At 41.7% G+C, this 27,049-nt stretch overlaps 1 protein-coding gene across 4 annotated transcripts in view; it reads left to right on the top strand.

The window, feature by feature from the left end:
- Positions 1-26,168, top strand: part of HIVEP2 (HIVEP zinc finger 2) — a 159,628-nt gene extending 133,460 nt beyond the window's left edge. For all 4 annotated transcript variants that reach the window (XM_075126784.1, XM_048844360.2, XM_048844359.2 and 1 more), the window contains exons 4-9: positions 1,429-7,039; positions 7,879-8,033; positions 13,205-13,380; positions 16,138-16,239; positions 16,841-17,751; positions 23,609-26,168. In XM_075126784.1, coding sequence (XP_074982885.1) covers positions 1,640-7,039; positions 7,879-8,033; positions 13,205-13,380; positions 16,138-16,239; positions 16,841-17,751; positions 23,609-24,421 — 7,557 coding nt within the window. In that variant the 5' untranslated portion in view covers positions 1,429-1,639 and the 3' untranslated portion in view covers positions 24,422-26,168. The remainder of the gene's footprint in view (positions 1-1,428; positions 7,040-7,878; positions 8,034-13,204; positions 13,381-16,137; positions 16,240-16,840; positions 17,752-23,608) is intronic.
- Positions 26,169-27,049: the final 881 nt, after the last annotated feature.

Below are 27,049 nucleotides of genomic sequence, written 5' to 3'. Positions count from 1 at the left end.
TCAGGCCCCAGAGCTTTACTTATTTACAAACAGAACTGTGGAAACCAATTGTACTTAAGCGTATCAAGTGCTGAAACCTGGTTAGATACTGTGCAGTACTAAACTACTTTCAAATATGACATGCTTAAGTGACATAAATGTAGTTTTTAAACTCCTGCTGTCCTCAATAATTCTTCTCTAGCAATATACTCTGACTAAAATGTTACACTGTAGACTTGAAGATGAAGAGGTGAATTGATAGGGCTAGTGTTTTAGCGTATATGTTAAATGCTTTTACAAAAAAAATTGTGTGTAATGTATTTAATTATTTACTGCTGACTTTAAAAATACTGTAAAAAGCAGTCATCTACATTTTCTTGTGCAAGGCAATTATGTGATCTAGTGATGAGAGCAGGTTACTGAGAGTTAGGACTCCTCTCATAAAGACAACGAGGAGTTCGGTGGCACCTTAATGACTAACCGATTTATTTGGGCATAAGTGTTCGTGGGTAAAAAACCAACTTCTTCAAATGCATGGAGTGAAAATTACAGATACAGGCATAAATATATACTAGCACATGAAGAGAGGGGAGTTACCTTACAAGTGGAGAACCAATGTTGAAGGCCAATTTAGTCTGGGTGGATGTGGTCCACTCCCAATAATTGATGAGGAGGTGTCAATACCAAGAGAGGGAAAATTGCTTTTGTAGTGAGCCAGCCACTCCCAGTCCCTATTCAAGCCTAAATTGATGGTGTTAAGTTTGCAAATGAATTGTAGCTCAGCAGTTTCTCTTTGAAGTCTGTTTTTGAAGTTTTTTTGTTGAAGTATGGCTACTTTTAAATCTGTTATTGTGTGTCCAGGGAGATTGAAGTGTTCTCCTATTGGCTTTTGTATGTTACCATTCCTGATGTCTGATTTGCGTCCATTTATCCTTTTACGTGGAGAGTCTCATAAAGGACTCATTTTAAAAACTGCATAGTAATTCTGGGGGCCTCAATTTTTGGGTGCCCATCTTGAGCCATCTTAAAGGGGCCTGATTGGAAAAAAATAGGTGTTCAGAACTTTCTGAAAATCAAGTCCACTTCCATAAGGTGTCATAAATTGGACACCCCAAAATGAAGCACCTAAAATTATTAGTCATTTTAAAAAACTTAGGCCCTGGTTTCTAGTCCTAGTTCTTTTTCGCTATGTGACCTTCAGTTATCTTCTTAACCTGTTCATTCTCTATTCTTGCTCCTGTCCATGGGTTTTGTGAAGCTTAATTAAGGTTAAAAAAGTCCCTTAATAAGCTTGGAAGAAAGATACAATACAAACGCAAATTATTACAATATTATTACATTTTTGTATTCATCATTCTTGCTTTTGAGAATTTTGAAGCAAATTAAATTGCTCATGTGGTAATTACCCACTTGTATTAATCTGTGCGTTTTTATTTTCTTCTCTTACAGGTAGCTGCATTGTTGTGGAAGGGATGAAAAGGACTTTGCTATAGTAGATCAACAAATATCTCTCTGGATCATTCTGCATCTCAACACTTAACAATGGAAAATGTTCAAATGCCATACCAACTCCTTGCAAATGCATGATAAACTGTTTGGGAAAGTTCCTGCCATGAACAGAATTGTATGATAATTATATTAGCATACACACTTGAATCTAATGCCTATAGACTACTGTGTGGAAAGTTCAAAAGAGAAAGAGAAATCTGTGAACTTGCAAAGGCTCTGGAAAAATGGGAGCAACAAAACTTTAAAAAGCACAGCATTGGACACACTCCATGTCTCTGCACAGCTTTCAAGTGAACTAGCACTTAAGACCTTGTGTAACAAAATGGACTCTGGGGACATAGCTATAGGGCAAAAAGCTACCTCAAGGTCTGGAGAAACTGCTAAAGTACCAACTAGATGGAGGCAAGAACATTCAGCTGTTATTAAGATGAGCACTTTTGGCAATCAAGAAGTACAGAGGCAACCAGAAACAGATCACGAGCAAACTGGAAACACAACATCAGCACAACTTTTTAGTTCTGGGAAACTCGGATCATCCAGTGAAGCTGGGCAGCAAGTCACAGAGAAGCAATATCCACAGCATCGGCCAAGTCCCTATTCATATCAACATTCACTTTCTTTTCCCCAGCATTCATTGCCACAAGGGTTCTTGCACAACATAAAGCCACATCAGAGCTTGGAAGGCCACACATGGCAGTTTTCTGGCCACTTGCAATCAGTTGCCACAGAGGACTTATTTCCCTTTCACTTGCATGGCCATAGCGGAGGTTTCTCTAGAAAGAAGATTTCAAGTTTGAACCCTGCTTATAGCCAATATTCTCAGACGTCGATAGAACAATCAGAAGATGCTCACAAGAAAGAGCACAAACCCAAAAAGCCTGGCAAATATATTTGTCCTTACTGTAGCAGGGCTTGTGCCAAACCTAGTGTACTTAAAAAACATATTAGGTCCCACACTGGGGAACGGCCATACCCTTGTGTTCCTTGTGGTTTCTCTTTTAAGACAAAGAGCAATTTATACAAGCACAGGAAATCACATGCCCATGCAATTAAAGCAGGATTGGTACCTTTCACAGAGTCAGCTGTATCTAAATTGGACCTAGATTCCAGTTTTATTGATGTGGAAGCAGAAATACATTCAGATGGTGAGCAGAGCACAGACACAGATGATGAGACCTCATTGCTTGTGGAAAGTTCTGACAAACTGAGCCCAGTCCCACAAATGCCACTGGACATTGCTAGCAGAAGTAACTTTCACTCGTCCATAGATGAATCGTTGGGAGGCCCAATGAAAGTGCCCATTTTGATTATCCCTAAAAGTGGGATTCAGTTACCCAGTGAGAGTTCACAGTACATTGGATCTGACATGTTACAAAACCCATCCTTAAGTACTAAGTCTGACGACTCTCATACAGTTAAACAGCGACTTGCACTAAGACTGTCAGAGAAAAAAGGGCAAGACTCTGAGCAGTCACTAAATCTTTTGAGCCCACATAGCAAAGGAAGCACTGATTCTGGTTACTTTTCCCGCTCAGAAAGTGCAGAACAACAAGTAAGCCCTCCAAATACTAATGCAAAGTCTTATGAAGAAATAATCTTTGGGAAATTCTATCGGATTAGTCAAAGGACAGCACTAACAGAGGCAACAGCCAATCAGGAACACAATTTAATGGGTAGAAAGGGCAGAGTGGAGCAGCCACTACCTCTGGTGAACACCAGATTAGACATCAAGATGCTTGAAGAACATATTTCTCCTCTAACTCCAAATAAAGAAGCACTCATTGATCCCAGTAAACTGAGCACTATTACATCTACCCAAGTCTTCTGTGGTAGCAATACAGAGTCCAAACAATCCCAGACTACATCATCCATCAAAAATGAACTGAACCTTTACCCAGTAAGTCAGCAGGGTGACACACCTGGACTTTTAGAGCCTCCAGTAGATGCTTCTCCACTTCTTAGAAGTAACTCCATGCCAACATCTTCTGCAACCAATTTAAGTGTCCCCTCATCTTTGAGAGGAAGCCATTCCTTCGATGAGAGAATGACTGGTTCAGATGATGTATTTTATCCTGGGACAGTAGGAATTTCCCATCAGAGGATGTTAAGAAGACAAGCTGCCTTTGAGTTGCCCTCAGTTCAGGAGGGGCATTCAGATCCAGACTACCATGGGAGAACAGGAAAAAATATCCTTGTTGCTTCCAGCAGGTCAACAGGCGGTGAAAAAGGGTCATCCTTGAAGGAGAAGAAATTGACAGCAGGGGAAAGAACCTTCTTTGACTATGATGCTTGCGGAAAGCATTACAGAAAATGGGAAGAATTTGAAACTCAGAAGCTGAACTACCAAGACTTGCCATGCTCAGGTGGGATAAAACAAGGAGGGGAATACTTTGTTGATTCCTTTGGACCGTCCCAGCCAGTGCCGCCCGTATGTGGAGCCACATGCGAAAACCGAAAACGCAGAAAAGAGAAGAGTGTTGGGGAGGAGGAGGATGTTCCCATGCTTTGCAGCAGTGGTACTGGCACGCCGGTGGGGACGCTGCCTTCAGATTTTGATCCCAAACCCCAAATTCAGGAAGGGCCGAGAAGTGGATTTACTTTTCAAGGCCAGGATAATGCTGCCCATTGTCACCCTGAGCGTTTTGAAATCTGTAGACCCCTCCTGCAGTCTGGAAGCCTATCAGCTTCATTAGAAGAGTCCCCTTTAACCGCAGAGCAAGAAAAGACGGCAGAGTCACTGAACAGAAAACCCCCTGGAAATGTCATCTCTGTCATTCAGCATACAAACTCACTGAGCAGGCCAAACTCCTTTGAAAGGTCTGAATCTACAGAACATATTGCTTGCCTGCAGGATAAAACCTACTTGCTGTCTGAAACCTGTGAGAGCGAGATTTCTGAGTCCCCAGTGAGCCCAGAGCGGGCTCAGCAAACGGAAAATGCTGAGAGCGTGAATAAACCGTCGCCATCCCAACAGCCACAACCGTACCATATGCAGCCCAGACTGGTTCGCCAGCATAACATACAAGTACCTGAGATCCGTGTTACAGAGGAACCAGATAAACCTGAGAAAGATAAAGAAGTTCAGACTAAAGAGCAGGAAAGACCCGCAGAAGAATTCCAGTGGCCGCAAAGAAGTGAAACTCTTTCTCAACTCCCAGCCGAAAAATTACCACCCAAAAAGAAACGCTTACGGCTTGCTGACATGGAGCACTCCTCTGGAGAGTCCAGCTTTGAATCCACCGGCACAAACCTCTCTCGCAGCCCTAGCCAAGAAAGTAATTTGTCCCATAGTTCAAGTTTTTCAATGTCCTTTGAAAGGGAAGAAAATACCAAGTTCATCATGCCTTTCAAACAGGATGAGTTTGGAAAACAGTCCGAGTTTTTAACTGTTCCAGCTGGTGCTTACTCACTTTCTGTCCCTGGGCATCACCATCAGAAGGAAATGAGACGTTGCTCATCTGAACAGATGCCTTGTCCGCATGCTGCCGAAATCCCAGAGATCCGAAGTAAATCCTTTGATTATGGGAATCTGTCTCATGCTTCAGCAGCCGGGGCACCTTCTGCAGGATTATCTCCATCACGAGAAAGGAAGAAATGCTTTCTGGTCCGTCAGGCTTCTTTTAGTGGGTTCCCAGAGATTCCCCAAACTGATCCAAGTGTGGAACAAAGTATAAAGCAAGAGCAGATGGAACACATACATGCTGGTCTTCGCTCTTCCCAAGTTGCTTGGCATCATTCTCCCACCTCTGTGCTTCAGCCCATTCAGGCAGATGACTCTGGAAAGCAGGCTGTTGGTTCTGGTGCACAGCTTGCCCAGCCACACGCCATCCTTGCAGACAGTCAGGACATGTTAAGGAATCCCTTGATTCAACAAGCACCTTATATTTCAAACAAATATCCATCAGAGCAGCAGCACCTATTTGCACATCAAGAAAAGGTTCCATTTCCCCCCATTCCCAATGCCTTGTTTCAGTTCCCATATCCTGCTGTCTGTATGGTTCCCTTACCAGCTCAGCGACCTGTCTTGTGGCAGTCATGTACAGAACCTTTACAGAGAAACTTGCCTCACCATTTTGTACAGCAGTTACAAAAAGCTTATGTCAAACAACCTTTCCAAACAGAAATTCATCCTCATTATCACCTGGAGCACGCTCAAGAGCATATTGGAAAGAAACCGGCTGAATATGTGCATGCGAAAGAGCAAACGTACCAGCGTTACTCAGAAACATCTGGGCAGTATTCAAAAAATGCTAAGTACCTGCCAGACCCTAGTATTAAATCAGCAGATACCTCCTCTGAGCAGCATTTACAGACAGGTTTTGACTTCCCAAATGATGGATCTGTACAGTCTTTACCAGGAACAGTTGTTCCTGTCAGGATTCAGACCCACGTTCCATCTTATGGCAGTGTCATGTATACAAGCATTTCCCAGATCCTTGCACAGAACAACAGCCCTGCTATTGTCATTTGCAAAGTGGATGAGACAGTTTCTCAAAGAACGTTATCAACAAATGCAGCCATGCAAGGACTAGGATTTAACATAGCCCAGATATTAGGTCAGAATGGTGGGTTAGAAAAATATCCTCTGTGGAAAGTACCACAGACTCTACCACTTGGCTTGGAATCCTCAATCCCATTGTGTCTGACATCCAGTTCTGACACTGCCTCTACCCTGGGAGGAAGCAAACGAATGCTTTCACCAGCAAGCAGCTTGGAGCTCTTTATAGAGACTAAGCAGCAGAAAAGGGTCAAAGAAGAAAAAATGTACGGACAGATTGTTGAGGAGCTAAGTGCAGTAGAGTTGACTAATTCAGATATAAAGAAGGATTTTCCCAGACTGCAAAAGCCTCAGCTAGTTAGGCAGAGCTGTGCTTCTGAGCCAAAGGAAAGCGTGCCGTCCCTGTCATCCTCTTCACCGTTATCGTCCTCATCATCTCAAGACTTCCCATCTGCCAGCATGCCAACAGCTGACCCTTTCCTGAGCAGGGAAAAGCTTTCCAGTTTTGATTCAGCATCACCAGGGCACAAGTCGAGTGGCCCTTCTGAAGGAAGAGAGTCACCAGAAGAACTGGATGTGGATGAAACAGCATCAGATATGAGCATGAGCCCACAGAGGTCTTCACTGCCATCAGGAGAAATTCAGACTGAAGACCAGCTGCAACAGCAGAAATTGCCTCCTGGTATGTTGTTCCAGATGGCATCCAATCCAAATGGGAAAGCAGCACACTCAACCATCCTCTTAACGGATGGAGCAGATTTTCAGCAGCTCTTTCAGTTCCCTAGTCTACGCACTACTACTACTGTGAGCTGGTGTTTCTTAAACTATACCAAGCCCAATTACATTCAACAAGCAACCCTCAAATCTTCAGTTTATGCTTCATGGTGCATTAGTTCATGTAACCCAAACCCATCAGGGTTAAGTACAAAGACTACTCTAGCACTTCTAAGGTCCAAGCAGAAAAACACAGCAGAAATTTATTCTTTGGCTGCTATGCATAGACCTGGAGCTGGTAAACTGACCTCATCAAGTGCATGGAAACAGTTTGCTCAGGTAAACAATAGGTTAAAAAAACCCTTTCATCTAGACATCACACCAAACCGAAAATTGAAATAAATTATGATGCATAAATCAATTTAAGGATAATGAAAAGCTGATATTTGACAGTTGCAATTGTCAATAATAAGTAGAAATTGTATCCATTATAGCTTTTTTTAATGTTTTGAATAGAAAATGCATCATCCCTGAAAGGTTAAATAAAGCTTCAAAGCAAAATGTGAATGTAATATGTCCTGTTTAAGCCTATATGATTATCCTATGTACCTCTTTGTCACTTTTAAAACTATCCACATTGGAAATTCAAAAGGTACAACATACTCCGAGTGAGCATTCTAGAGCCATGGCTTTTGCCCCCTGTTCTTCCTCTGCGTGCTCTGACAGCTGATTCAGAGTATGATTTTGGTGACGATGGAAGATGGTAGAAGAGCAGGACGCTGGAGGGCCTTATTTCACATGGGTCATTTAGTTTTTACTCAAGCCTTTTTCTGGTAACAAACATTGGCATTAATGGGAGTTACCTGAATAAAGACTGAATGGCAACTGAATAAGGACCTCCAGATTTGGTCCCAAGTGATCAGCATACCACAGCCATGATTGGCCAGCATGATGTGGTGATGCTTTTGCTGTGTCATCAGATAAAGCTCCTTTAAAATGTGCCTGTTCTACCCCTCCCCATCTATCACCAGATGTAAAGGGCCAAATTAATTGGCTTCATGGAATTGCATCCAAATTCAGAGGTGAATTCAGCCCAGAATGTTTAAACTACTTGAAATGAAGTGTGCATTTATTCTGTGTTCCAGACTGTAATAACATTCATTGACTTTGTTCCACAGATGAAACACGAACCATTCTTCTTGTTTGGCAGAAAACTTGAAAAGAAAGTAGTGGGGAATATTATAAAAGAAAGAGTAAAAGGAGAAAGTCATGGAGATAAAGACATTGCATCCAAACAGACTGAGCCAGTACGAATTAAAATCTTTGAAGGAGGGTAAGAAAATTCAACTGGAAATATCAAACCTAGCCTGTCATTTCAGAGTAAACAGATTTGAACTTGAACGTAGATGAATTAGGAAAATTAACAGCCTTCTGGGCTCATGCCATGTTTTGTCACTCTCTGTGCATCCTTTCTCCTGTTTATATGTCAGTCATGCAACAAGATAGTAGGAAACCCAGTAAATCCTGTGTACTTACTTCCAGCTCTACTTTGCCATTAGCCATCATGCTAGCCAGTCTTTATTAGCTGGGGGTGCTGAGAGCCATTGAACCAAACTGTAAACCTGTATATGATGGAAACCATACACCCCCATCACCCCTCATTTCAGTGCCTACGCCATTAATACAGAGGTGGGCAAACTACAGCCCACAGGCCACATAGATTCATAGATATTTAGGTCAGAAGGGACCATTATGATCATCGAGTCTGACCTCCTGCACAACGCAGGCCACAGAATTTCACCCACCCACTCCTGTGATAAACCTCACACCTATATCTGTGCTATTGAAGTCCTCAAATCGTAGTTTAAAGACTTCAAGGAGCAGAGAATCCTCCAGCAAGTGACCCGTGCCTCATGCTATAGAGGAAGGCGAAAAACCTCCAAGGCTTCTTCCAATCTGCCCTGGAGGACAATTCCTTCCCGACCCCAAATATGGCGATCAGCTAAACCCTGAGCATATGGGCAAGATTAATCAGCCAGATACATCCAGCCCGTGGGACCATCCTGCCTGCCCCTGAGCTCCCAGCTGGGGAGGCTAGATCTCGACCCCCTCCCCTGCTGTTCACCCTGCCCCGCAGCGCTCTGGGCATCGTGGCTGGCTCCAGCTGGGGGGGCCGTGGAACTGCGAGCTCCTGCTGCTCTGAGTGGCATAGTAAGGGAGCTGGGGGGTTGGGTAAGGGGCAGAAGGTCCCGGGGGGCAGTCAGGGAGCAGGGGTGGCTGGATGGAGCGGAGGTTCTGGTGGGGGGACGGTCAGGGGACAGGGAACGTGGGGGTGATAGGCGTGGGGTGGGTCTGTCGGGGCGGAGGGGTAGATAGGGGTCTGGGCAGTTAAGGGATGGAGGTGGGGTCCCGGGGGGGCAGTCAGGGGACAAGAAGCAGGGGGGGTTGGATGGGTCAGGGGTTCTGACAGGGGCAGTCAGGGGGCGGGAAGTGGGAGGGGCTGGGGGCCAGGCTGTTTGGGGAGGCCCAGCCTTCCCTACTGGGCCCCCATACAGTTTTGCAACTCCAATGTGGCCCTTGGGCCAAAAAGTTTGCCCACCCCTGCATTAGTATAACTATACTTTCTATATACATAGAAAGCATTCCTGAATTGTCACTTCTCTTATTTGGAGCATAAAAGAGGATGGATGGCTCAAATTTTGACTTCTAGGCAATCTTCTTGTGTTCACTGGACTCCTGGCAGACATCTTTCTGTTGTTAAATGCTGTATTGTGCACCAGCATTAACAAGGAAGCTGTGCGCTCTTATTCTTATTCCTGGAATATTTTAGTTTTTTACTGAATGTTGACTTTCAGGTACAAAATTTTAGTTGGTACTAAAATCCATGGTATCAGTGTTTAGATGTAAGATCAATTAAATTAAAAACAGAGTTTAATCTACTGCTGGCTGTGATAGCAATGTGCTGTTGTTCAATTGATTAAAAACAAATAAATAGCAAATAACTGAGGAAAAAACAGACCTAATCGTCCGTTGACGTAGTTTTTAAGCTAATGCCATATCTAGCTTGTTATGATAAGCATATTAATGGATTGTCCATTACAGTATATTCTCAGTACATGCATAATAATTTTATTTGTATTTTGAAAAATTGAAATGATGGTGTTTGTATGTTGGTAGTGGTGACTGTCCAGGTATCCAGCTGGGTGGTTCTTTTCACACATGTCAGGCCCAGGGGTTCTCCTTACCCTGCAGCAGTGTCTCAGAATAACTAACCAGTCAGGACAGGGTCACAAGGCGTTCAGCAATCCATTTAGTCTTCTGTCATTTTTCAACTTTTTCAGCATCCCGCTCATTAAAAGGCTTGTGGGTGGGTGGGAGCAGTCTCAATCAAATAAACTTTGATATTTCTCTATAACCTGTAGCAAAAAGGGGACATACCCTGCATCTCTCTTCGAAGACTGAGAATGTCATCTCTGAGATTCTTCCAGGGCCTGACAACCCAGGAATCCCTGATCCTGGGTGTTCCCTGTGGTAGTGCGTTGCGCTACTAACCAAAAACCAGTAAACTGGCTACAAAAGAGACTTTTCAGTGACCCAAATTCAGAGGTGAGTCTAAGTTTTCAAGACATATAAAGTGCTGCTAATTAGACTCTCACCCACTTACAAGTGTGTATCTCACACACCTGCCTTTACATATCATCTCTGAATTTGGATCACCCACCCTAAGGGATTCTAAATTGATGTAATCTGTATGCTAGCTGTCAGAAGAGCGTAGCTCAGCAAGGAAAGCAACTAACAAGAGGCTCTGAAAGATGTTCGTTTAAGCAGGCTACCCTATATTGTACCTGAAACTTTTTGCACCTTTGTCAGGAAACTTGATGTGTTAATTACACCATCTTAGACTTCCTTACAGACTGATAAGGTCTAAGAGAGTATGAGCATAAATGTGTCTACGTGACTGTAAAGGGATATAACTTACACCATCTTACATATCACCTATGAATTTGTCCTGATATAGATCAGGTATCTTGAGACAGTTGTAGTATGGAAGAAAGAAGTTAGGCGCCTTGCTTTGTACATTTATTGGTGGGCTTTAATAATCTATGTAGACAGGCTGTATGTCTCTCTAGCTTATGGGGTTTCCAATAGAGATCTCTTACCTGCATAGAGACAGCGTGGAGGATGGTGATTCTGTTATGTTAATGCATCATCCTTATAGATTCATTTCAGAAGGGTATCATTTTACATAACAGTGGCATTGTTTGTAGATTCGTTCCTTTCACTAACTAGCTTGTGGTGGGTTTTTTTTAACAGATCTAATATTCCCTACGTGTCATCACTTAGCATTAGTCCATCATTGTTTTTAAGAGATTCATAATTTTGTCTGGCTTTTGTTTTATGTGATCCACAGAAGGTAGTATAAAATAAGAGCAATTCTTTTGTGCAGGCTTAGTCTTTGCGCTTTGCCTATGCAGGTTTCCTCACAGTTGTCCTTCTAGAGGCATTATTACCACTGGCAGGTAGCTTGATTCAAATGATGTTATTTGAATAGCAAAATCTGCTTTCCCTCACCTATGACTACAGAACCCCGGGAGGACTGGAAGTGATATTTCTCTAGGAAACTCAACAATTTTAAATTTCATTAGCTTATATTCTACATCCTACAATACATTTCAGTCAGTTACTTACAGTTTACATTGAAAGCAGGGTGGGGAGGGGTGGGGAAAAACCTTCCATCTCTTCAGACACCATGCTGTTTAATGACATGTACTGGATTGCATCTAGAGTTCATGGCTTGCTTATTTTGTTCTTTTATACTGGTGATGAGATCAAATTAGAAACGCAAAATAAAATGGCAGTTTGGAGTGGAACTGCGTGACTCAGGCTTTGTGTTGAGCCTTTTAACTCTTCTGCACTGAGTTCAAATCCAGCCCAGGTCAATAATGACCACACTTGTTGCATGATGACTATGTGGCGGCAAAAGTGAAATGTGTAGAGAAGGGGGAATAAGGGGAGGCATACAGAATAGAATGTGATGTGGTTGGAATAATGAGGCAGAAAGTAGAGCCTAGCAGCTGAGTTTCGAATGGACTTGAGAGGGGTGATGTAGCTGGCCAGACAGGAGATGGGGACAAGAGTAGACAAGTAGCAAGACAAAGAGGGCCTGAACAAGAGCCTTGGGAGTCTGAACAGACCAAAAAAGCTGAATCTTTGAAATGTTCTGTCGAGAGAAGTGTAAAGACTTGAGCACAGCCTAGACACGTGGGTGTAGAGAAAGGGCTAGTAAGAGATGATGTCCAGATTATGGCAGGATGGCAGTCCTATCCCTGGTGACTGGGAAATGGGAGGGAGAGGAGAAGGATTAGTGTTGATGGGAAGAGATTAAAAGCAGCAGCTTTTAATGTGAATTTTGGATGCCTAACTTCAGGTGCCCAAATGTGAAAATTGGGTCCACATATTGATGGATAATGGGACAGAGATGAGTAGGGAAGAATATTTTCTTTATATGTACTGGATATTAGTCTCAGTGCCTTGAGTCAGAAATGCTGCTTCACATATGAATCACAAAGTTTGTTTGAGGAAAAAATTGATTTTTTTAAAAAAACTTTTCAGTCCTATAACCTTAAAATGCCATATACTCCTCTGGAATCCTCTTCAATGTTAGAAGACTCTTCCATGCAGTGCTTTAATTTTTAAGTGCCAGCCACTGCTGTAGAGAATAGTTCGTGAGTTGAGCCTCCCCAGTGCCTGCTAATTTCAGTGGGAGTGGTGTGTATTCTGCATTTCTTAGGAAAGGAGCAGCAGAAGGGAGGGGTTAGATACATTATTCTTTAGCAGCTATCCTTCCCATAGAACCTTTAGGGTGACATTTTTTCTTGGGTAGAATGTCCACCCAAGGCCTATACATCACTTAAATTCCACTTCAACCCTCAAAGTAGCCATTGTGCACGCCCTCTGCACGGCTGTGAACTGTACCCTTACTATCATCTATTTCAGTATTAATTCTTCATCATGATAGTTAACGAAATATGCATAAGTTTGCATGCCTTATTTATCGTCTAACAAAATGAGACAACGTAAGCAGCTAAATACACCAGGGAATGCCTTTAATCACGTATCTGCTGAGTATGAACATTGGAATGAAATTCTGTTTCATTTCAAGGAAGTAGATATCTGAATGTGCTCCGCACAGGATAGCCATATAAACCCATATTCTTGGTTGTCCTCTTGTGTACTCCAATCAGATCTGAGCCGCTGGTCTTAAGTTGTTAAACAATAACTAAGACATGCAAACATATTCAAATTACTGCATTTCCTGAAAAGTAAATATACTCTGGGCCCCAACTTAACAGTGCATCATTTGTAGAACGCCTACTGACTACACTGGAAGCTTTGTGCATGTAATGCATGTAGGATTGGGCTACAGAGGGATATAAAGACACTGTTTATGTACATGTATGACTTAGAGGCTATATAATTCAATACATTGCCCTCTTCCAACAGGTATAAATCAAATGAGGATTATGTGTATGTCAGAGGACGTGGGCGAGGAAAATACATTTGTGAAGAATGTGGGATTCGCTGCAAGAAACCAAGCATGCTCAAAAAACATATCCGCACTCATACCGATGTACGGCCTTATGTATGCAAGTTGTGTAATTTTGCCTTCAAAACTAAAGGTATTTGGTCTTTTCTGCTTGAACCCTTCCACCTCCCTCCACCAATTCCTTAGTTATGTAGCATCCATCATTCCAATCAAAGAGGAAACTTTCATCAAAATAAGATGGTTTTATTTATGAACATGGGACTCCATTAAATATATTTTCCCTCCTATCTAAATGATTCGAGGATTTATCTGAGACTGTGAGACTCCTTGCATAACTTAATTTTAAGAGCTGTAGGCTCCTACCAAGTCCATTTGTCTGCAGAGGAAATGTAGTGGCATAAGAACTGCCCTTGCAAATACTACTTTGTGCTAAAAATGTTACATGGTGCAAGTTTTAATTGCTGCAATCTAAAATACTCCAGGGGAACACACGTGTAGTGGCATAATGCAGAAGCAGAGTTTCAGCTGAAGAGGAAAGCATGCCTTCATGGGCTTGTACAGTGGTTCAGTTTCAAATTTATAAATAATGTACAAATCCACACACTCCCAGGTGGGCCACTCCATCCACAGTTGCATTAATTATGAATAGGGATCTGATAGCTTGTGTTCACATGTATTTATCAGCACTGAAAAAAGCATCCATTTGTCACCCGGAGGCCATGGATAATGATATTAATTGGATTTAGGAATTGCTTTGAAACTACCTCTTTTTTAAAAAAAATCAGTTTCTTTAGCAGCATTCTTTGTGGGTATATAACACATTTGAGTCTCCTCCTCTTCTGCATAGTAGCAGCTCCACCAAATACATCCCTTCAGTCTCATCCTCTAAAATTTGCTCCATCTCCACTCAAAACCCCCTGAGTGTGCTGGAATGCAGGGAGTCCCAATGGAGCACAGATTACTAGATTCCAAGGTCAGAAGGAACCTTTGATCATCTTGTCTGACCTCCTGTATAACACGGAGAGTGGATTTGTGGTGTAAAGGAGACGTGGAGTCTTTTATAGGGTCTGAACATCCACCTCCCTTGCCCTGTGCAATAGACCTCCACTGGCTGTGGCATAGGCCCTTCATGCCTGCACAGTGCATTTACAGAAATTATTCAGAGACTGGTTTTGATGTTGCTATGGCACCCTTTAGGAACTGTGAGACAGGATTCCTGAATATTTCACATTGAAATAAATTGTGTCTGGTGATTAGAGGACAGGATATAGAGCCAGGACCTCTAGATTCTGTTCCCTGCTCCGTCATGGAGTCACTATGTGGCTTTGAGGAAGTCATTTAACTGTCCTGTGCATCTGTAAAATGGGTATAAAATACTTGTCTCATAGGATTATTATTTATTCACTGATATTAACCTTGTCCACTCACTTCTCTAACATCTGTTTTCATGCCTTCTTCCATCGGAACCACTGCACCTGGACTGATAAATTCTCCTCTTTTTCTTCAAATCATTCTTCTAGACCCACTTTTTCCATAATGCCTGCAAATAATTAGCCAATTAATTCAGGAAAGATCATGGGGCAGTCAGATCTAGCTGAGGGGCATTTTTAGTGGCTTATTTGTTACTTCAATAATTGTTGTATATAATGCTTTTCCCCTCTCTAGTGGTATAATTACAGTGTAGAAATTAGTGCAGATTGCAGCACCAGGACCAATAGGCACATATTTTAATAAGCAACAACCTATTTCAAAACAATGTACATGAAGCAGATTAATCATTTTTTACAGTGTATCCTGTCACTGGACTTCTTCCAAAGGATTTGTTGTTGTTGTTGTTATTTCTTATGTTTTTAACAGGAGTGAACAAAGCCTTGGGACTCTGGTGTGCTAAGCACTATACAAACACAGAGTAAAATACATTACCTAATAAACTCATTTTCAAAGGCCCCAATCCTGCAATAAGCACTGTGGGGGCAGGCTTCTGCCTGTTTGCCCACAAGCAACATCATGCTTGAAATCAGCAGTGAGGCTCCTCGCAGGTACTGCCTGGTCACTCTTTCTAGGAATGGGTAATAATTTAAGTTAAGAACCTACAAGGAGGTATAACAGACAAATAGAGGGAGTTGATATTTCTAATCCCTATCTAGTCCCCTGCCTAGCCATTATTGGAATGCATTTTACCTTTGGCATCATGATAGAAATGAGTCTTGAGGAGGGATTTGAGGGAGGCTGGGATTGTGGCTTTAAAGATGAGTTCAGAGAGGATGTTCCATGCATAAGAAGTAACATGGAAGAAAACATGAAGTTGCATGTGGAAGAAATGAACATGCAGGCAGCTGAGACTGGCATTTCTGGCAGGGAATAGGAAGAGGGGGGTGGTACGATAACAGAGGTGCTGGAACAATTTGTATAGTGGGGTTGCTGAGAGCCATTGAATCAAACTGTAAACCCTGTATATGGTGGAAACCACTTCAAGCCAGGGGTGTGTGGTAGCACCCCCAGCACCCCAAGTTCCAGCACCTATGTATGCTAATACACAAGAGGAAAATGAGTAAGAAGGGACTAGGTTGGAATGGCCTTCAAAGTACTTATGAGAAACGTTTAATTGGTACATGTTAGTGTTCATTGCCAGCTATCAGCTCTCGGAAATACTGCCACTATTTTGCTGAAGAGAGGTTTATATAAGCAGTTTTGGGGAAAATGTAAATTCCCACACTCGTTAAATTACACTGGCTGTGATGGGGATTGAGTCTGAATGAGTCAGTTCTGCTTGTTTTTTAATCTAAGCACCCTTCTATCGATTAGGCAGGGAAAAGGAAAACAAAAACTGCTTGGGAGAGATTTCTTCGCTGATGTCAACTAATTAGCTTCATCTCTGTACCTTTGATAGGAAATCTGACAAAACATATGAAGTCTAAAGCACACATGAAAAAATGCCTGGAGCTGGGAGTATCAATGACATCTGTGGATGACGCCGAAACTGAAGAAGCAGGTATGTCACACTGAGTTAATTTAGCTGGCGTGGCCTTTGTAGTATGCAGATGACTCGTTACACTTTGGCATAGTGGATGACAGCAGAGGATAAGTTAAGAATATTTTCAGGGTGGTTTTATTTTAAAAAAAGGTCTTGTGAGTATCTTAATAACAAACAACAAGCACAGAAATAAATCTGACACATTTGTTTGAGGTGAATTCTAATTATTTAATACTACAGCAGCTGAGGCTGGAAAAAAATTCTTACCATTTAAATGTCTTCTGTGTCAGGTCCAGTTCTACTCTGTTGGGTGTAAATGTTCTGATGTTAATAGTGACCACAGAGGATGAACCTCACCCCTATTCAGAGGCATGGAGGATAGGCTTTGCGCTGGTATTCTCCACAAGGGTGAATTTCACTCAGGTTGATTATGGAGTTTTATATTATTATGAATATTAAGAACAGCAGTTTAGTTTCTGTTAAGGACCTGACTGAGCAACCATTCTGCACCGAGAACATCCAATGATGCCAAAGGATGTTCTCAGTATGGAATGGGTGCAGGATTGTACCCAAAATGTGTCTCTGTGCATCCTTGATTAACTTGCCATGATTATTTCAGAAAACATTGAAGACATGCATCCGGAAGCAGAGAAGGGTAGCAGGATGACAGGCATATCAAAAGAACACCAGTTTTCTGATGCTGAGGAATCGGATGGGGATGATGGAGATGACAATGACGATGATGAAGAGGATGACGATGATTTTGATGATACCCAGGGAGACTCAACACCAAAAACAAGATCAAGAAGCACCAGCCCCCAACCCCCCAGATTCTCTTCACTGTCGGTGAATGCTGCAGCGGCATCCTATGGGGCTTCTCCTGACAGTTCCATTTCAATGGGACACTCATCCCTGATCAGTTATTTGGTTACTTTACCTAGTATTCAGGTTACTCAGCTTATAACACCACGTGACTCATATGAAGACTCACAAATGACGGAATATCAGAGGTTTTTCCAGAGCAAAAGTACTGATTCAGAGCCCGACAAAGACAGGTTAGACATACCTAGTTGTATGGAGGAGGATTACATGCTTTCATTAGAGCCCACCTCATCTCCAAGGGACTTCTCACCTTCTAGCCGACAGTCCTCACCAGGGTATGATTCTTCGCCATATAGAGATAATTCACCAAAGAGGTATTTAATGCCCAAAGGGGATTTGTCACCCAGAAGGCATTTATCACCAAGGAGGGATATTTCACCCATGAGACACCTTTCCCCAAGGAAGGAAGCTGTGTTGAGGAGAGAGTTATCACCGAGACGGGATGTTTCACCAAGACGTCATTTGTCACCTAGGAGGCCAATGTCACCTGGAAAAGATGCATCTGCCAGGAGAGAACTGTCTCCAAGGAGGGAGAGAAGATATATGGCCTCAGTTAGAGCAGCATCACCCAGAAGGGGTCTGTACCATAATCCAGCATTGTCTATGGGTCAATATTTACCGTCTGAATCCGTTCCATTGGGACATGCAGTAAGTATGAAATAATATTTTAATTTTTATTATCAAAGCCAGTGCTCTATTTAACTTGTACAGAGCTTTTAAAAGAACTTCGTAAACTTGCATGCTGGAATCACTCACTTAAGACTTTTATAGAGGAGGAAAGAAGGGGCTTGGAGCCTCATCAAAAACCTGAGGAAAGAACATTGGAAACTATAGTAGATATGAACCAAGCCACAACTTTGACTCAGCCACTTGCAGTGGCTTGGTACAGAGCATTACAGACTTGGGGACAGATCTCCAGCTGGGATAAATCAGTGTAGTTATGCTGATTTACACCACCAGAGCATCTCGCCCCTCATTACTCATTTTACATGTAAAAGGTACTTTACCGAGTGATGTACGGTTGCTCCTGTGGCTTGGTAATGAGATTTGTAGCCTTTCACCTCCAGATTGCCAGTTGGGACTCAACCCAGACTAGTTGTGAGTATGGCCCTTTACACTGCAATGTAGTGTACAGAGGTACACCACTGAAGCACAGGTGAAATAAATAGAAGTACTGATGTAAATGAGACTCCAAATGGGAGCAGGGAGGTGTCCATATGCACCACATTGCAAGATTAGGGCCTAGAAGTTGTCATCTGATGGTAGTGTTTACATCACACAAACCACCATCACAGTTGGCAGTCACACCAGTGACACAAAGGACTGAGTGGAAACTGAACTATCTTCAAACTTAGAGATGCTTCATCCCAGTTAGTCTGTAAGAATGTTAGTGGGAATAAAATTTGCACTGCCGGTCCCCATGCTGTACCTGCTCTGTGAATGAGCAGAGACTTGGCTTTCTAAAGTTGTCAGTTCAGTACTTTTCACAAGCCCTAACATTCACAAAGATCCCAGGTGTTACAATAATATAAGTAAGAATAAATAATATTTTTCACAAATCTATTTTACTGTGTGATTTAAGGAATCATTTCATTTTTGTTTAGGGTGCTTCTTTTGGTCACATTATTTTCACGTTGCCTTTGCCGTCTTGCTGAAATTTTATTTGGAATGCTGCTTTCATCCACACATGTTGGTTCAATATGGGCAATCAGTGACAGAACTGTAGATCCCTTCCTGGGACAGTCTGGCAGTGCTTTGCTCATCTTCCATCATCTGTCTTGTTTGTTCACTACAGTTATGATTCTTCCCTAAGAATGAGAAGAATTGAACTGTGGACTTATAAGAGTAGCAATTTCTAAACTTTGGAATTGATTCCCTAGTGCACATTAACACTCTCACAGACATGAACATAGAAAAAGAATACACAAACCATTTTTACTGGCAAGGAAAAGGATAACTAGTTACTCATTTAGCAGTTGTATCTTAACATTGAATGAATATTGTATGAGACCCCACAGCTGATGTTGTCATACTGTAAACGGAGAGCTGTTAAGTCCCTTGAATGACTAAATATCCTATATATGAGACACTTCCATTGGCATACATATTCCTGGAGGTGTAATAAGACTGGTGAAAGGGGATGTGACACATTTCCCCATGGGCAACATGACAATTCTTGCTATTATAGTTACGCTGTGCATTCTGTGCCTAATCCTGCAAGGTGCTTAACACATGCTGAGAGGTGCTTAGCACCATCCGTTTGCTTTTTCAGAAAGTGCTCTGCACCTTGCAAGATTGGCTCCTGAGACCTCAGCATTTCTGAGATAATGTCAGACCCATTTCAATAAAATACATATAATTCTTGTTGTAATGAATGGCAGTAATTCACTGTCATCTCTCATGTTTATTTCCTTCATATTTTTGGATCTAAGCCTAGACAGGACATCAGTATGACTGGGCTAATTTTAAAACTCTTTAACCTAGCGGAGAAAGTCATGGCAAGAACCAATGGCTGAAAACTGAAGCCAGACAATTGCAGATAAGAAATGAGGCAGAATTTTTTAAAAGTAAGGTTCTTTAACCACTGGAATAAACTACCAAGGGAAATGGTGGATTTTCCATCTCTTGATGTCTTCAGATAAAGACTGGATGCCATTCTGGAAGATATGCTTTAGCCAAACACAATTTATTGGGCTTAATAGAGGTAACTAGGTAAAATGTAATGGCCTGTGATATACAGGAGGTCAGACAAGATAATCTAATGGTCCCTTTTGACTTTAAACTCTGTGAACCTAAAATCACACACATCTGTCTATTTTTTTTATCTATTCTTATTACAAATAACACCTGAAATTACTATAACTGAAAATATTGGATGGGGACTATTTTTCACTTTCAGGATTTGGTAATTAGAACTTTAATAATAATTTTGTCACTTTTCAGAGTAGCAGCCGTGTTAGTCTGTATTCGCAAAAGAAAAGGAGGACTTGTGGCACCTTAGAGACTAACCAATTTATTTGAGCATAAACTTTCGTGATCACTCTAGTTACAGTGTATATGGTAACACCCATTGTTTCATGTTCTCTGTATATAAATCTCCCCACTGTATTATCCACTGGATGCATCCGATGAAATGAGCTGTAGCTCACGAAAGCTTATGCTCAAATAAAATCTGTTAGTCTCTAAGATGCCCCAAGTACTCCTTAATTTTGTCACTGATGCTGAAACCAGAAGAGAATCCCGTTCACTCCTGCATAGCTGTGCTGGCTCCACAATCCTAATAGGAATGAAAGTGTGTGTGTGTGTGTGTGTGTGTGTATTTTTTTGTCTGTAAAACAAGACAAATTCTGAATACACAGAGTTATCAAATCAGTTAAGTAAGAAGGGGCTAACTTCGTCTGCTCTGCATTGACGTTAAAACTCCCATGGCACTTTTTATTTGAGTAAAGATTTGTTCTAGTTTCCCTGGCCAAAAATGTTCTTCCCCCATTGTTCTACTGGGCTTTGATTGGCTGCCACCCTCCATTTCATATTGGCTGCATTTTGGTGGTTCTTCATATATACTTTAAAGTGCTTTGGGATTAAAAGCACAATATATGAATTATTATTTCTATAAGAAATTTAAAAATCTTAGAAAGGCAATATTTTTATAGGGACTACAAAAAAGAAAATATTTTTGTGTGCCTTCTGCTGGCTGTACAATGGCAGTTAACTCACAAAACACTGACTCTGAAGTAGGTCTGACACTCCTGTAAAGTTGGTGCACAAGTTAAATTGCTATTCATCTTGTACTGTAAAGGCACAACCCTGCATTAGGGGGCATTGAGGCTCTGCTGTGGTGGGATCCTCGGAGCATACACTGCTGTGTCAGCTCAATTGACCTTTAAAGAGCTTCAATATCAGATCTGCTGGCCAGTGCAAGGAGTCCTTTCCCTTCCTTCCCCTTTTGAGGGGGTTAGTACCACTAGCACTGGGTAGCAGTTGAGTGACCCAGAACGCCTGGGAACCTGTAGTAGAGGCAAGGTTCACATAGAACAAGATGCATGCACACAACTCAGGTACATTGGCATTATAGCTGGTATCTAGCAATTTCATTTCTGAAGAGATGTCTGTGCATAATTGAGGGCACCCCCCTATTTCATCTTTCCTTTTAATTTCATCCTAAATGGAGATAGGCCTGAACCAGATAAGCCTGTACTCTCCTAGACTTTGGAGGTTAGAGGAATTCAGACTGTGAACTTGCATTTGAATTTTTCAGCTGGCCCCTGTTTCTATAATGGTTCAAACCAGAACCCTGCTTTTGAACACCCCTGAGCTTTAGGAGGTTCGGAATCTGGATCCAGATGTGAATACTGTGACTCAGGGCCCTGTATAATTCTAAGTACATCTGGGACACTGCAGGCTCTTAAACAATTTAGCAGCTTGTATCATATTAGTAGTTTCCAAAGGAGGTGGACAGGCTGCTTGCTGCCCTTTGAAATTGTTGCAGGATACAACGGGGAGAAGTTATTGTTTACAGATTCTTAGACCATAAGGGGTTCCATGTTCCTAGGTTCATTCTTCTAAGAGTTACTTTACTCTGCAGCCCTCTGTGTTGCCATTGCTCTGTTTCTATTTTGTCCGATGTGGTCGCGTCAGAGACCATGGATTGGGAAACATTTAAGAGGACAGTCAGATTGAGAAACTGTCTGGCAGACCAAAGAAGGAAAACAAATTCAAGCAGCTGTGCTGAGGGACCATGAATTTCTAAAACAACGGCAGGCTGACTCTCTAAAGCTCTTGCACTAGAGAGCACTGAAATAGTTACGTCTTTCTGCACTGTCAGCCTGGTGCTCTGGCAATTCCATTTTATTCCTCAAGCTTTGTATCTCATTGGCAGCATAGCGAGCTGCCACTGTGCTTATCTAAGACAGGGGTTATTTATGGGGTTTAAACGTCTCATCCTTATGTAGGAGAAACCCTGACCTAGATTCTTCTCCGAGTCTAACCTATCTCGGGTCATCCCTCCTGCCCCAGCACTGATTTAAATCGAACATGACAAGGCTGCCGTGCAATGTGTGATTCAGCCATCAGGTAGCACAAACACTGAATCTTTAATTGTCCCCTAAACCAGTTCCCCTAGTACAGGATCAAATGTTTGGTTAATGCCTTGGGAGCTAGGATTTCCCAGTGAAGTGCTGACGCTTAATGCATTAGCCTTTTGGGACACAATCTCCAGATTGCCCGTACCAGCACTGTGATTAGCTGCACAGCTCTTGAGTGGTAATAGTCTTACGATCACTAACCTTTCCACTTTAAAGCAGCAATTAGGATTGTAGTCATTTGATTCCCATGGAAGCTCTGTGGAGAACTCCCCCATAACACTATGCAAATGTAGTCCTACTTTTCTACCATCACTATTTCTCTAGCCACCAATAAGCAACACGTAATCATCAAATAAAAAACAAATTGGAGAAATTAAGAGACCAAAAAGGGGGCTCCAAGTGGCTCAGGATGTGGTTAGTATGGACTGGAGGTGAGCTTTTCAACTCTGGGTTGCTCTTTCATGGTAGGACCTGGTGTAGAAAGACCAAAAGTCAGTATCTTATGATTGCAGTACAGTGGCCTGTGGAAAATCCCTCAATCCCATTCCAAGCAGATAAGTGCCTGTGTCGCAAAACCACCACTTCAACTGGCAATCCACTGGCACCCTTCTTATGGTTGTTTCATATTTATATTGGAATAGTGCCTAGAGGACAATATCAGGACTTAGCCGCCATTGCATTAAGCACTGTCTGAATACTTGCCAGCTCTGCATGGAGGCCAAGGATTCAGCAGGCCTGGAAATGGAACTGTCCTTTCAACAAAGAGATGGTGCGGGGTGAGGCACGTTGCTAGGACACTCTGGAGAAGATGGCTTTGATGTTACCTGTGTCATACCTGTTTTGTGGAACAGAGAGTTTTATTCTTCCTGGCTTTAGTCCAGCAGCCCAGCACCTTTTGCCAGAACTAAAGTGTGTGTGTGTGTGTGTGTGTGTGTGTAAGTGTCATTTTTCTTTTACTAAAAAGGGTATTTCCCAGCAGTAAGGCACTGATACCAAAAGCAGACTGCCAACACCAGCACTGTAGGAATTTACACACTTTGCAAAAATAGGGGTGTTGACCGTGAGGCCCCAGCCTAATTTCACCTGTGGCAATAGATTCTATCTCCCTAAAATTCCCTCTGCAGTTTCAGTTGACTATTGCGTTCTTCAGTTGCTGACCTAAAATATTGTAACAGCTGCCACATGTCACCTCAGAGGGAGACGCCTTTCAGTGCTGAACAACATGAACCCTACATATACCTTATGTACCTGGTTTAAGCAGATAGTAGAGTTTACAAAGTGCTTAAGAGATCCATTTGGATGAAAGTTGCGAAATGAACAGAAGGTCATTATTTTACATACACCGCGTAAAAGAGAAATTGGTAGGTTTGGAAGCTTCAGGAGTGATTTTGCTGACTGTGGTGTTGTTTTTCTGTTTACAGAGAAAAGGGTTGTCTCAGGGTCCTTACTTCAGTGTGTACGGAGAAAAAGGAATTTCGAACCACCATGGGTCTAGCCTGTTCCCGGAGGGTCCTAATGACTATGTCTTCAGTCACCTTCCATTACACTCCCAGCAACAAATTCGAGCACCTATCCCCATGATGCCCATTGGAGGTATCCAAATGGTCCATTCAGTACCTATGGCTCTATCAGATTTACATCCTCCATCCATCTTGCCCCTGCAGAGGGAGAGCTCTGAGGAAAAGCAAAGAGTAACTTCAGAAACCATTACAAAAGAATCGTATATTATTTCTAAGCACCACGAGAAATGTACCTCTCCTCACATTTTGCACCCAGCTGTTCCATCCAATGTATCCTCCTCTCCATTGCTAAAACAAAGCACTTCAGAAGACAGTTTTATAGCCACAGAAAGGGAACAGGAGGAAAACATACAGACTTGTACAAAAGCCATAGCCTCTCTGCGAATCGCCACAGAAGAAGCCGTTCTGCATGGGGCAGAGCAGCCGCAGAGGGCTTCTGAGCCTTATCAGAATCCCTTAGAAAGTGCACATTTTAGCATTAAACACTTTAGTGGATCTGAGCCAGGCCAGGCCTGTGCTTCAGCCACCCATCCTGACTTGCACAGTGGTGAAAAGGACAGTTTTGGTACATCACAGACTGCACTGGCTCATTCCACCTTTTATAACAAGAGCGGTGTAGATGTCAGACAATTAGGCTTTCACAGCAGGAAAGAATCTCCATCAAGCACACAGGAAAGAAAAGATACATTATCTGAGAAGAGCAAACTGCATTGATCTGAGATGCCTGGAGACTTTTACCCATACATTTATCTCCCCACCCCCTTTTTTTCTAGAGGTAGAAGTATTCAACTTTACAGCATGCCTGTCCTGAGTTACAGTAGTTTGCTATTATATATACTTTTGTTATATCAAAAGAATTAGATAAAATAACAAGTCATCATGAGCCTGACCAAAATGAAATTTCAAATTCTTATTGGGTCTGGTACTTTTAAATTGTACAGATGTTTGTGCCTTTTCTTTACTTTGCTTATATTCTTATAAGCATTTTTTTAGCAGTAATTTGTACATATTTTAGAATTTGTGTATCTGCTTTGTAATAAATGTAATTTCTTTCCTTTTTTGGACACTTGGATCTAAATGATGTAAAGCAAAACAGCATCAATATATATGTGAGGTTGCACTAAAAGCATATTTTTATATGATTAAAATTGAAAAGCTTTTATGTACAGCTCTGATTCTGTAATACTAATATTTATTTACTTTGTTTCATAAATTGTACATTTTTTTCTTAATGTTGTGGATTGCTTTTCTATGTGAAGCATGGGATTTACTGTTGCGTAATTAGAACAAAAATGTATATTGTAAACAAGATATTTAAACTAGAGTATCTTATCTTATTCTGCACTTATGCATTAGTTTAAAAAAAGGATAAAGGATGTATCAGCCAGTTCTTAACTCTTGTAATTTTTTTGTCTCTTGTTTGCTGGATTGACTATAACTTAAGTGCTGATTGTGATTTTAAATTGATAGTACCGTAAAGCATTAAAGTAAAACAATGTGCTATTGTGACTTTTTTCAAAGCTTTATAAAACAGTTATAAATATATTAAAAGTATTTGGTCTTATGTGAACATGTTGATCTATATATTCTCCTTTTAAAAAAATGGGAAAACATTCCACCCCATGTAAATATGTACAAGTGCATCACTGGTACAATTATATGTAACTGATTTGGACACTAGGGGTTTGATCTGCTCTCATTGAAGGTGATGGGAGTTTTGCCATTGATTTCAGGGAAAGCAGGATCAGGCCATAGGTCAACACATACCTATACTGGAGTGTCTTTAAAAACGAGGTGACAAAGAACATCTAAGTCTATAGAACTTGGTTGTCGGCTGGCCCAATAGCTTGGCAAGCAGTGCTGTGCGCTGCGTGTGGGAGACTCAAGCTCAGGAGTGACCTTGGGGGTGTCTGCACAAACTGAAGCTTAGGTGGATTGCAGTGGGATCACACTTGGGGTCTAGAATGGTGGGAATGTGAGTGCAGGGAGAAAAGAAGATGGACACTTGCTCCCGAGCACCACCAGCTCGTCAATCCCCACAGTGATACTGGTTTCAGCTTTAGGGGAAACTACCTGTCCTCCCTTCTGCCAGGAGGAAGAACACCACAACTGTAGTCTCAGCCCTCCTGGCTAGAGGGAGAGCACTACAACTGCGGACATCCACAGAGTTCAGGGGCAAGGAAGTATTCTTGTTCTTTAAGAATACGGCATCTTTAGGACATCATCTGGATTGGTGTTCAGTCTGGGTGGGAGACAGTCAGGAGGAACCCCTGTTTATATGTTTGAAGGTGTGATAGGTTACCACTGCCACCAGCACACACATGAAAAAACCCAAGAAAAATATGGGTTATCTTTTGTGCTATTTAGTATATTATAATTCTGTGAAACCAAGTTTGTATATTGAATTACAATACAATTAAGGAGTGTTCTTTAAAAAGAAATAAATATACAGTTATGTGAATGAGATGTCTACTTTTCATGTGTTCTTTGAACTTTCCAAGTTTATCTGTGAAGTTTACTTAGCATGATAGTAAATTATCTGTGCCATCTATTCCTAAACACATGGCTTAGAAGTCAGTAGGAGGGCTTATGTGTAGGTGCAACAGCTGAAAACACAGATCACACTTTGCCCTCCTACCAGCTATCATCAGAGTACATCTTATTTTCCAACAATGAGATGTTGGAGCAGGTCCCCAGTTGTCACAATTTGCACCAGCTGAGGATCTGCCCCATTATTTCCATTGCAGTGTGCTATTCCAGGTGCTTATGGGAGGCTTACCAAGTTGTAGCCATGCCAGGAACTGGCTCTTCTAAACCTGAAGAGAGGAGAAGCAGGATATCTAGTTGGAGCCACGATGCATACAGCATGATGCACCTGTATAAAAAGGAGTCTGTAATAAACAAATTAAAAAAAAAATCCTATCTGGCAAAAAAGTTGTTACCCTGCTGAGGTGCATTTTATTGTATTAATTCACTTAAGAACTAAATGCCCTGCACAGTGGACAAATAATCACATATATTTTTATTAGAATGGAGTCCAGGAGTGCCACAGTGGTAAAAAAAGGTCTATTAGCATTTCCAATATAAGACACCCCCCCTCTATTGCTGGACTTACAGCGTGCTTGTTTGAATTAATTTGCAGCTGCCATTTGTCACTCAATTTTTCAGCCTGGGAGCAATTTTTTTTATAACTGTTGATCAAGTATCATTGAAATTACTTGGGATATTTTTTGGTTAAAGTGAAGCAACTCCAGAAGTGGTTTCCGATACTTTCTATTTTAATATTGATGATATGTTTTAATGAGTTAATATTTTTATACAGTGCTTTGAAAAACATAAATC

The sequence above is a fragment of the Caretta caretta genome, chromosome 3 (genome assembly GCF_965140235.1).
Source record: "Caretta caretta isolate rCarCar2 chromosome 3, rCarCar1.hap1, whole genome shotgun sequence".
NCBI lineage: Eukaryota > Metazoa > Chordata > Testudines > Cheloniidae > Caretta > Caretta caretta.
Note: the sequence above shows the minus strand (reverse complement) of the source record. Positions and strands in the feature narration are given on the sequence as shown.